Raw genomic sequence first — 13,037 nt, forward strand, 5'->3', positions numbered from 1 at the left:
ACCCAACTTTTGTAGCAACATGGACGGGACTGGAAGTGATTATGCTGAGTGAAATAAGTCAAGCAGAGAGAGTCAATGAAAATACAGAAAGGGAAATTAGAGAATCGATTCCATTTACTATAGCACCAAGAACCATAAGATACCTGGGCATAAACCTAACCAAAGAAGTAAAGGACCTGTACTCAAGGAACTACAGAACACTCATGAAAGAAATTGAAGAAGACACAAAAAGATGGAAGACTGTTCCATGCTCTTGGATTGGAAGAATAAACATTGTTAAAATGTCTATACTGCCTAGAGCAATCTATACTTTTAATGCCATTCCGATCAAAATTCCACCGATATTTTTCAAAGAGCTGGAGCAAATAATCCTAAAATTTGTATGGAGCCAGAAGAGACCCCGAATTGCTAAGGAAATGTTGAAAAACAAAAACAAAACTGGCGGCATCACATTACCCGATTTCAAGCTTTACTACAAAGCTGTGATCACAAAGACAGCGTGGTACTGGCATAAAAACAGACACATAGACCAGTGGAACAGAGTGGAGAGCCCAGATATGGACCCTCAACTCTATGGTCAAATAATCTTCGACAAAACAGGAAAAAATATCCAATGGAAAAAAGACAGTCTCTTCAATAAATGGTGCTGGGAAAACTGGACAAATATATGTAGAAGAATGAAACTCGACCATTCTCTTACACCGTACACAAAGATAAACTCGAAATGGATAAAAGACCTCAACGTGAGACAGGAATCTATCAGAATCCTAGAGGAGAACATAGGCAGTAACCTCTTCGATATCAGCCACAGCAACTTCTTTCAAGATATGTCTCCAAAGGCCAAGGAAACAAAAGCAAAAATGAACTTTTGGGACTTCATCAAGATCAAAAGCTTCTGCACAGCAAAGGAAACAGTCAACAAAACAAAGAGGCAACCCACGGAATGGGAGAAGATATTTGCAAATGACAGTACAGACAAAAGGTTGATATCCAGGATCTATAAAGAACTTCTCAAACTCAACACACACAAAACAGATAATCATATCAAAAAATGGGCAGAAGATATGAACAGACACTTCTCCAATGAAGACATACAAATGGCTATCAGACACATGAAAAAATGTTCATCATCACTAGCCATCAGGGAGATTCAAATTAAAACCACATTGAGATACCACCTGACACCAGTTAGAATGGCCAAAATTAGCAAGGCAGGAAACAACGTGTGTTGGAGAGGATGTGGAGAAAGGGGAACCCTCTTACACTGTTGGTGGGAATGCAAGTTAGTGCAGCCACTTTGGAGAACAGTGTGGAGATTCCTCAAGAAATTAAGAATAGAGCTTCCCTATGACCCTGCAATTGCACTGCTGGGTATTTACCCCAAAGATACAGATGTAGTGAAAAGAAGGGCCATCTGTACCCCAATGTTTATTGCAGCAATGGCTATGGTCGCCAAACTGTGGAAAGAACCAAGATGCCCTTCAACGGATGAATGGATAAGGAAGATGTGGTCCATATACACAATGGAGTATTATGCCTCCATCAGAAAGGACGAATACCCAACTTTTGTAGCAACATGGACGGGACTGGAAGAAATTATGCTGAGCGAAATAAGTCAAGCAGAGAGAGTCAAGTATCATATGGTCTCACTTATTTGTGGAGCATAACAAATAACATGGAGGACATGGGGAGATGGAGAGGAGAGGGAGTTGAGGGAAACTGGAAGGGGAGATGAACCATGAGAGACTATGGACTCTGAAAAACAACCAGAGGGTTATGAAGGGGCGGCAGGGGGGTGGGGGGGGTGGGAGGTTGAGGAACCAGGTGGTGGGTAATAGGGAGGGCACGTACTGCATGGAGCACTGGGTGTGATGCCAAAACAATAAACACTGTTATGCTGTAAATAAACAAATAAAAACAAATATATAAAAAAAAAGGTATCATATGGTTTCACTTATTTGTGGAGCATAACAAATGACATGGAGGACATTGGGAGATGGAGAGGAGATTGAGGGAAATTGGAAGGGGAGGCGAACCATAAGAGACTATGGACTCTGAAAAACAGCCTGAGGGTTTTGAAAGGGCGGGGGTGGGAGGTTGGGGGAAGCAGGTGGTGGGTCCCATACGTATGATGGTGGGAGGGCACGTATTGCATGGAGCACTGGGTGTTGTGCAAAAACAATGAATACTGTTACGCTGAAAAATAAATTAATTAATTAAAAAAAAGAAACTAAAAAAAAAAGAAGTATGGGTTTCCTTTTGGTGGGGGTGGGTTTGAACTATTTTGGAACTAAATAAAGGTGGTGTTTGCACAACAATTTGAATATACTGTCACTCTACATTTTTCAGTGGTCAATTTTATGTTAATGCAGATTTTATCTTAAAGAAAAGGAGATGATGTAAAAAACATTGAACACTGCCTTACATTTACCATACACTCAGTAAATATTAGCAATTCCTACTATGTGATAGACACTGTAGTAGGTGCTGAGAATACTATAGCTGACAAGGCCAAAAGGGTTCCTGCCGAGAGGCACTTAGTCTGGTAGAGGAAAGAGCGTAAACAAGTAAAGAAATAATTACATATTACAATAGTGTGAGGGTGAAAAACAATAGTGGATTAAGAAAGTAGTAAGTAATCTTTTAACTTCTTAATCTACCTCTATTACTAAAAATTCTGATCTATAATACATTTATAAATCACCTACACATGCTGTTTAACAGTTATTTGATATACTTTAAATATATCAAATAATGTAAAGAATGAGAAGTTGAAATTAATATTTTAAAACATGTTGTTAACCTTAATGGCTTTATATTTTATACTATAATGCAAAACGTACATTTTGAATGAGCTTTATCAACATCCAGAAGGGATTCTCTGTGTGTGTGTGTGTGTGTGTGTGCATTTGTATTATTGGTATTATTTTCAATACAAGATTTATTTGCAAGAAGCTTTTATTTTTTTAAGATTTTATTTATTTTTTGCAAGAGGCAGAGAGAGAAAGAGTGAGCACGAATAGTGGGGAGAGGCAGAGGAAGAAGCAGACTCCCTACTGAGCAAGGAACCCAATGCAGGACTCAATCCCCGAAGTCTGGGTTCATAACCTAAGCCAAAGGCAGACGCTTAACTGACTGAGCCACACATGCACCCATGCAAGAAGTTTTTTTTTCCTTTGTGGAATTTTTTTAATTAACATATAATGTATTATTTGCTTCAGGGGTACAGGTCTGTGAATCATCAGTCTTACACAATTCACGGCACTCAACATAGCACATTCCCTCTCCAACGTCCATAACCCAGCCACCCCATCCTCCTCCAGCAACCCTCAGTTTGTTTCCTGAGATTCAGAGTCGCTTATGGCTTGTCTCCCTCCCTGGTCCCATCTTGTTTCATTTTTTCCCTCCCTTCCCCCTACGAGCCCCCTCCTTGCCTCTCAACTCCTCTGATATGAGGAACTTAAGAAGCTTTTCAACAATATCCATTTCAAGATGGTTAAGCTAGATAATATAATGGAATCCACTAAATGAGATTCATGTTAAACTACAGCTCACTAAAACAGGCGCAAATTTACCAAAGAAAGAAATTCATCATTAACTTTCTTCACAATGTGGAACTCCCACTCTTCTTTTACAAGATCTCAAATACCTTACATTGTATATGGCAGTTCTAGGATGCAGATCACCTCGGGTCTCACTATCAACCTATAAATTAAACATGGTACTATAGGAGGCTTACAAAGAAGCATTACAGGGGACTAGGTTCCCCCAAGTAATCTCAATGTAGAACAAACAGATCCAGTGCGGACCTCTCAAGTATAAAGGAAGATCCCCAAGGATGCTCCTCCTACCACTGAAATTAAATTATGAATATATTTCATAAATTTTAAAGTCTTGATCAAATGGACTGTATATGCACATATATACTCTTTTACTAAAACTGACTCAAAAGTATAAATAAAGCCGTATTAGTCTTTTTTTTCAAGATTTTATTTGACAGAGAGAGAGAGATCACAAGTACACAGAGAGGCAAGCAGAAAGAGGGGGGAAGCAGGCTCCCCGCTGAGCAGAGAGCCAGATATGGGACTTGATCCCAGGACCCTGAGACCATGACCTGAGCTGAAGGCAGAGCCTTAACCCGCTGAGCCACCCAGGCACTCTAAAGCCCTAATAGTCTTATACCTACTACTAAAGTAATTGACACAGTAATCTAAAATATTCCCCAAAATGTTTAAAATAAGAAAAAATAAAATATTCACAGAAATAAATTTTTTTCTACTGTGCTAGATGAAAGTCACCTCTCATTGTTGCTTTATGTTTAATTTCTCACTAATGGATTAACACGTCTCATAAAATTGATTCAGGCATTATTTTAAAGAAAATTGGTAACACTCAATTTCCATAAGAATTTATAATAAATCAAAAATAGAAAGTACTTTCTTAATCTGAGAAAATGTGTCTACCCAAAATCTGTATCAAACATCATTCATAATGATAAAAGTTAGAAATACTCCCTTTAAAAAATAGGAACAAGAATCTTATTATCACTGATTACATCTGACATTGTGCTAGAATTCCTACCCAGAGATGTTTTTTTGAAAAAAGGAGAGGAAGAAAGAACACCAACAGCATTCCCAGATGGTATGACTGTCTACTAGAAAACCCAAAAGTAGTTACAGAAAAATTATTAGCAATAGTAAGAATTTAGTACCATAGATGGCTATACAATAAAAAAATTGTTACACTCTATATGACACAAGTTAAAAGATGTAATTCTTTTTTTTTTAAGATTTTACTTATTTATTTATTCATTTGAAAGAGAGAGAGAGAGAGAACGCATGAGCAGAGAGAGAGGGCCAGTTGTCTCCGGGCTGAGTGTGGAGCCTGATTCAGAGTTCAGTCTCACCACCCTGAGATCATGACCTGAGCCAAAATCAAGAGTCAGATGCTTAACCAACTGAACCACCCAACCCCCCCCCCACAAGATGCACTTCTTAAGGACACTGTTTACAATATCAGCAAAGCCCTAATGTCCCTCAAATAAATTTAATCCAAGGAGCTAGGTACAGAAATACATCAATTTGATTTAAAACATTAAACACCAAAGTGAGAAAATAAAAATAAAGAGTACCAAAATAAAGGAGAATGTCAAGGTCTGTCCATACCCATCCATATCTTTCTAATCCGGGGGTATAGCTCAGTGATAGAGCATTTGACTGCATATCTTTCTAATCCTTTTTTTTTTTTACCCCGCAACATATATGTACTTTCACTGCCAACGGTTGACCATATTGCCCTTGTGCTGGAGTTTATTTTCTCTATATAATAGAAAGACCAAAGTGCCTGGAAATTTATGCCCCAACCAACCCCACAGAAGCCCTTAGCAAAAGACTATGGACTCTGAAAAACAACCAGAGGGTTATGAAGGGGCGGCGGGAGGGGGTGGGGTGGGGTGGGAGGTTGAGGAACCAGGTGGTGGGTAATAGGGAGGGCACGTACTGCATGGAGCACTGGGTGTGATGCCAAAACAATGAACACTGTTATGCTGTAAATAAGCAAATAAAAATAAATTAATTTAAAAAAAAAAAAAGAAACAGCCAGAACAAGAAAAAAATAATAAAATAAAATAAAATAAAATAAAATAAAAAAATAAACATTTAAAAAAAAAAAAAGTCTAAAACTCCAGTCACTTGCTTCTCATCAAACTCCAGGCATAATTCATACTCCAGAGTTCCTCCTGCAAAATCAGTCTAAAGTAATCCTCTGTTGGAATTCACCTGGAAAATGCATCCTTGTTTATATTTCTCTCCCCTCTCCTGTTTCCTCTACTCACTTTACAGTTTCTCTGGGAACAAATGTTTAATATGTCACTTATTAGTCACAGAACTCTATGCTTTTAGATTTTTCAGAGGACTTTGTTTACAGTCACATGTAACCAAATCAGAGTTATCCCATACTTGTGAATATAATGTAAGTTCTTCACTTCTTCAAAGTGATCTATAGATAGATACAATTCCAAACAAAATCTCAGTAAGTTATTTTGTGGAACTTGACAATTTAGATTTAAAATTGTCTAGAAGATTATAAGACTCAAAACAGACAAGTTAGTCCTAAAAAAAAAAAAAATTAGAGGAACTTGCCCTACCAGATAATAAGACATAAACTACAGTAATTAAGAGAGTATAGGGTTGAAACAGACTCATTCAAATACAGAAATCTGATATATTGTCAGAAGTGGTACTGTAGATAAATAGAGAAAAGAAGGTCTATTCATTCAATGAGTGATGACAGAACACTTGGTTTTCCATATAAGAAAAAAATAAATAAAACCAAAGCCTCTCCTCTTAATACCCAATAATTAAGTTTAAGTGGAATAAGAACTTAAGTGGCAAATGCACAACTTTACAGGTTTGGAATAAAATATCAATTAATATCTTGACCTTGACCCTAGAAAGTTATGTCTTAAACAGTTGCCAAAAGCACTAATGAAAATGGGCCATGTAAAACTATTAACTTCCGAGTTAATTCCGAGTGCAATCACTCAGGAAAACAACATGGATGTTCCTCAAAAAGTTAAAAATAGAACTATCCTACAATCTGGCAATTGCACTACTGGGTATTTGCCCAAAGAATACAAAAATACTCATTCAAAGGGACACATGTACCTCGATGTTTATAACAGCATTATCTACAATAGCTGAATTATGGAAAGAGCCCAAATGTCCATCAATGGAAGAATGGCTAAATACATACATACATATAGATAATATATATATTTCATATATATAATATCATATATATCATTACATATACTCATATATATGCATATATATGTTAAATGATATGGTTGGAGCTAGAGTGCATTATGCTAAGCAAAATTAAGTCAGAGAAAGACAAATACCATATGATTTCACTCATATGTGGAACTTAAGAAATGAAACAGATAAACATAGGGGAAGGGAAAAAAAGAGAGAAAGAGGCAAACCAAGAAACAGACTCCTAACTCTAGAGAACAAGCTGATGGTTACCGGGGGCGGGGGGGGGGGGGGGTTGGTGATGGGGATTAAGGAGCACACTCTTGATGAGTACCAGGTGGTGTATGGAAGTGCTGAATCACTTCATTGTACACCTGAAACTAATATTACACTGTATGTTAACTGGAATTTAAATAAAAACTTAAAAAATGAAACTCCAGGGGCACCTGGGTGTCTCAGTCCGTTAAGTGACCAACTCTTTATTTCAGCTCAAGTCGTATCTTGGGGTCCTGGGATCGAGCCCCAAGTTGGGCTCCATGCTCAGCAGGGAGTCTACATGGAGTTTCTCCTTCTCCCTCTACACTACCCTCCACTCCCACTCTGTCTCTAAAATAAATAAGTCTTTTTAAAAAATGAAACTGTGTATCAAAATGGAAAACATTTGAGAGATAGCTCATAATGAGATCATCAGAGTGGTAAACACCAACCATGCAGAGACATGTCACCTGTGCAGTGACTTCAATTCCTACTTTAACTGGCAGAGCCAAGGAAGAGACCCTGAAAGATAAGCACGTGTTCTTCTCAACCAGCAAATAATTGCAAGCTTCCAGGTTTTGTGGTTAAGAAGAACTAAACTGGGATGCACTTAGAAGTCCAAGACAGAGTGGCCTCAATATATGACTTCTTTGAGCATTTTTCAAATCTTCACAATAAATCTGCCCTATCTTATGTTTTCTCATTATAGCTTTACTGTCACAGAACTCCTTGTCCTGTGGATTCTGACAAACAAAACTGCTCAGACCAGCTTTGTCCAACATCCTTTGCTTGCATGTTGTCCTCCAATCACATCCCACACCAGAGGAGTCAAGCAGGGTTCCCTCACTGAGCCATCACAAGCTGCTAGATTTGGAAGGAAGCTCATGGATTCCTCCTCCCACAGAAGGGGAATGGAGGGTGGAGGCTGGACTAGACCCACTTCGCTCTCCTCTTACCCACTGGCTCCTCCCCTGCTGCCCATTCACAACCAACTTCTAGAACAGTAGCAGTGGTCAAAGAGAGAGATTACTACTTATAACAACAGCAAAGCAAAGCTAGAGAAGTATCTAAAATCATGCACAGGCAAGAAAATGAGCAGTAATGTGTTCCAGCTCAGTTCTCCTCCTTCCTGAGGTGTAATTTCTGTACAGACAGCCTGAGTAGAGCTCAGAGATCCCAGTGGGGAGAGGATGTTTCCAGAGTCAGCCAAACTGAGCTGCCAGGGAAAGAAGCCTGTGCATGCCAGACATGCCTTGGTGACAGGAAATCTTGACTCCAGCACTTTGTCACCAAGGATTATATTATTCTCTAGCAATTTCACATGCTCCCATCACATCTCTCCAACATGATAAAGGCTATAAGCTTTGAAGGTTTTTGAAGTGTCTCTTATGCCCTGTGTCAGACCTTCTTCAGAGCGGGGAACTCGGATGTATATGAGTTTTTTTATTTGACCCCTGAATCCTCCATCTGTGACTAAATCTATTTCAAAATCAAGGTATCACTGCGGGTGTCTTGTAAACAGCACAGAGGCTAAAGGATAAGGGGAGCAGGTATCTAGCACCAAAAAAGTAAGCTCTTCTTTTTGCAGAAAATAATTTGGAAAATAATTCCAAAGCATGCTTCATAGAGATTAAGTGAATGAACCTACCTTGTTGCCTTGATTCTTAACTTTATTTTCTGCATATTTTGTAGATAGAAAACTAGCTTCCCAAACCTCAGCACACTTAGACACCCAAGTACAAGAAGCTAACTCAATGTAAAAAGATTTTCTCCAAGACACATTACATGAAAACGTCAAACCAAAGATAAAGGGAGATGGAATGCCTGGGTGGCTCAGTCAGTTAAACGTCTGCCTTTGACTCAGGTCATGATCCCAGGGTCCAGGGATGGAACTCTGCATCAGGCTCCCTGCTCAGTGGGGAGTCTGCTTTTCCCTCTCCCTCTGCCTGCCACTCTATCTGTTTTGTGCTCTCTCTCTCTCTCTCTCTCTCTCTCTGACAAATAAATAAATAAAACCTTTACCAAAAAAAATAAATAAATAAAATAAAATAAACACACACACACACAAAAAAAAAAAACAAAGATAAAGAGAGAATCATAAAAGGGGGGGTGGCCATTGTAACCTACAAAATAATACCCATTAGGCTATCAGCAACCTTGCAGACCAAGAGAGTATGACAGGACACATTCAAAGTTTTAAAAGACAAAGAAAAAAAAGGCAAAGTATATTCCAACTCACAAAGTTGTCCTTCACAAATAAAGAGAGGAATACTTCCGCAAACAAAAGGTGAGGGAATTCATTGTTACTAGACCTGCCTTGCAAGAAATGCTTGAAGGAGTCATCAAGCTGAAGGAACAGATGCAAATTAGTGACACAAAAACTCACCAAATTATACAACACAGTGGTAAATGTAAATATACAATCAGATTTAGAAAACTCAAATTCTATAATAGGCTGATGTGACAACCACTTAACTATATCATAACAGTTGAAGGAAAAAGTATTAAGTTAACAATATGTACAGTAATTTGTTAATAAATATACAATGTAAAAAGAGGTAAACTGTGACATCAAAAATACATAACTGGGGCGCCTGGGTGGCTCAGTGGTTAAAGCCTCTGCCTTCGGCTCGGGTCATGATCTCAGTATCCTGGATCAAGCCCCACATCGGGCTCTCTACTCAGTGGAGAGCCTGCTTCCCCCCCCCCAACTCTGCCTACTTGTGATCTTTGTCTGTCAATAAATAAATACAATCTTTAAAAAAAAATACATAAGTGAAGTAAAGGATGGATATCTTGTGTGCAATCAAAGTTAAGTTGCTATTAACTTAAAATGGATTATTTTATCTATAAGATATCTTATGTAAGCCTCATAGTAAAAGCAAAGCAAAAACCCAGAGTAGATTCTCAAAAGCATACCACCAGAGAAAATCACCATTTTACAAAGGTAGGCAGAAACAGAAGGAGAAAGAAAAAATGGAAATTAAAAAAAGCCAGAAATCAACAGATAGACATTAGTTTTACATATCAGTAATTCACTCTAAATATTAATGGATTCAATCCAATCAAAAAGCACATAGTGACTGATTTGAATAAGGAAAAAAAAAAGACCCAACTATGTGTCAATAGGAGATACACTTCAAATTTAGGGGCAAGTCAGGCTCAAAATAAACCAATAGAAAAGAAATTCTGGGGCACCTGGGTGGCTCGGTGGGTTGAGCCTCTGCCTTTGGCTCAGGTCATGATCCCAGGGTCCTGGGATCGAGCCGGAACTTTGTTTGTAGAACAAGTGCTCAAATCCGGCTCTCTGCTCAGTGGAGAGCCTGCTTCCTCCTCTCTCTCTGTCTGCCTCTCTGCCTACTTGTGATCTCTCTCTCTGTCAAATAAATAAATTAAATATTAAAAAAGAAAAGAAAAGAAATCCCATGCCTTGGAAAACAAAAGCAGGGGTAGCTATCAGACAAATATACTGTGTCTGATTCTTATATCAGACACAATAGATTTTAAACCAAAAATAGTAACAAAAGACAAAAAAGATAATTCTATAATGATAAAGAAATCAATTCATCAAGAAGATATGACAAATATAAATATTTGTTTTTCATCTCCAAGAGACATGGCCATTCTAACAATGCCCTACTGTCATGAAATAAAGCTCCTACTATGGAATTTCAGGCATTAGGATTAGATTAATGGGGTTGGGACCCCAAACGAAGTAGATATGCTTTTCTGAGACTCCCATAAGATCACACTGGTAGGAAAAGACAAAGCAAAATATAAACTGCTGTCTCCAAGTACCAAAGACTTTCCACGTGCCACAGCATGCTAACACCAAGAGGTAAAAGGCATGAACCCAAGGTTGTACCAGTAGAAGATGATAGGATGGGAATTCCAGTCTAGATGACCCCTCCTGAAGTCTGTGCACTATGAACTACAGACAACAAAAGAAGAAAAAAGAATGCAGCTCAGTTTTAAAGTCTCCAAAATAAAACAATGAAGAGTTATGAATGATAACATGGAGGGTAAGGGGTCATCTAACTATCACAAAAAATATGAATAAGTTAACTTTTTTCTATTCTTCACAATTGACCAAAAATAGAATGTGTATTTGGTCCTGTTCTTAATAACCTTGTGCATGTTCTCATTTTTATTCCACTCCTGAGTTCACTTTCTTCTCCCAAAGCTTCCTCATTGCATTTTTCACCTCTGCATTTCTGAGTGTGTAGATGATGGGGTTCAGCATGGGGGTGACAACCGTGTAGAACACAGCCACCAGTTTGTCCTCAGTGAAGGTGGAAGATGGTCGCATGTAGAGGAAGATGGCAGGTCCAAAGAACAAGAGGACCACTGTGATGTGAGAAGCACAGGTGGAGAGGGCTTTGCGCCTCCCCTCTGCAGAATGATTCCTCAAGTTGAACAGGATGACAATATAGGAGGATACCAAGATGAGGAAGGAGAAAACAGAGATTAAGCCACTGTTGGCCAACACAATAACTCCCTCTACAGAAGTGTCAGTACAGGCAAGCTTGAATAAGGGATGGAGATCACAGAAGTAGTGGTCAATCACATTGGGGCCACAGAAGGGCAGCTGAACAGCAACAAGGATCTGGACCATAGAGTGAATTATGCCCCCAAACCAGGAGCCAGCCACCAGAAGGCGACACACAGACCGGCTCATGATGTTTCTGTAGTGAAGGGGTTTGCAGATGGCCACATACCGGTCGTAGGCCATTACCGTGAGCAGGAAGATCTCAGTGACCCCAAAGAAGTGGAAGAAGAATATCTGAGCCACACAGCCCTCCAGGGAAATGGTTTTAATCTTGGCAAGTAAGTCTGTGATGAATTTAGGGACAACAGTAGAGGAGTAAGTGATCTCCACCAGGGACAGGTAGCTAAGGAAGAAGAACATGGGGGAATGCAGACTCTTACTGACATTGACTGTCAGGACAATGAGACCATTGCCCATCATTGTGGCCAAGTACACAAGAAGAAACACCACAAAGCACACTCTCTGTACCTCTGGATCCTGGAAAAGACCGATGATAATTAATTCAGTCACATTATTTGTATTCGCCATGGAATCCAATTAGGTGTTCTGGACACAAGGTCATGAGAGACCTGCAATAAAACAAACACTGATTGCAACTGATTCACCTCACTTATAATATGTTAGACTCTGTAACTCACTTTACAATAAACTAATCACCAACTCATTCATTTGGCCCATATGTACTCATTCAGCACAAAATATTAGCAATCTAATGAGTTTGTATATTAGAAAAGTAAGGCTCAAGGAGATTGGCTATGCACCCAGGGTCTCACAGAAAGTGGTGAATTCTGGGTCTCAGAACGAGGCTTTCTGACTTCATCCACGATTCTTTCCAGTTCACTGTAAGGCATTCTGAATTTGGGGGCTGTTCAAGTTCATAGCCTTTATTATCTTCATAGCATTTATTATCTTCATAGCATTTATTATCTTCATTGTATTTTGATACCTCTTTTATTGGGAAAATCTCATGAGATACTTCTACTCCTAAATCCCTTGTTTCCTCATCTCTGCCTCAGGAAACATCTTCTTACTAATAATTCTTCCCTTTCCAAAAGGGAAAACCTGAGTATGGTTTTCTCAACTCAATTATATCAGTCTTCAACTTACTCAAGTCAGATTATTTTGCAGGCTGCAACTTCCGTAACTTTGTTTGTAGAACAAGTGTTCAAATCCTCTGGAGAGACTTCAACTTACTAGTTTATCTCCATTTCACTATTACTTTCCTATCTCTTGCCCCACTAAGCAAACTACTGAGAGAGCCTGAACTCTGAGAGTTTGTCTTCCAAGAGCCTTGTTATGACTGGCCAGCCTGCCGGCTCTGGTTCCATGTTGGTAGTGAACCTCAAATTATACAAGACTTAACATGTCTCCATGAGTTACTCCCCTGGAACAGATAATTACTGAGCACCTCTCATATATGTATAAACACACTAGACTATACAGAATAAATACAGAACTGATACACACTTCAAGGTAAA

The 13,037-nt window shown here is 38.9% G+C and overlaps 1 protein-coding gene across 1 annotated transcript; it reads right to left on the reverse strand.

Annotated features, from left to right (window-relative positions):
* Window positions 1–11,157: 11,157 nt before the first annotated feature.
* On the reverse strand, window positions 11,158–12,087 carry LOC123949296 (olfactory receptor 4B1-like). The gene has a single exon (XM_046016698.1). The coding sequence runs from the start codon at window positions 12,085–12,087 to the stop codon at window positions 11,158–11,160; it is 930 nt and encodes a 309-aa protein (XP_045872654.1).
* Between the last annotated feature and the right edge of the window lie 950 nt (window positions 12,088–13,037).

This window comes from Meles meles, chromosome 8 (genome assembly GCF_922984935.1).
Source record: "Meles meles chromosome 8, mMelMel3.1 paternal haplotype, whole genome shotgun sequence".
Classification (NCBI taxonomy): Eukaryota; Metazoa; Chordata; class Mammalia; order Carnivora; family Mustelidae; genus Meles; species Meles meles.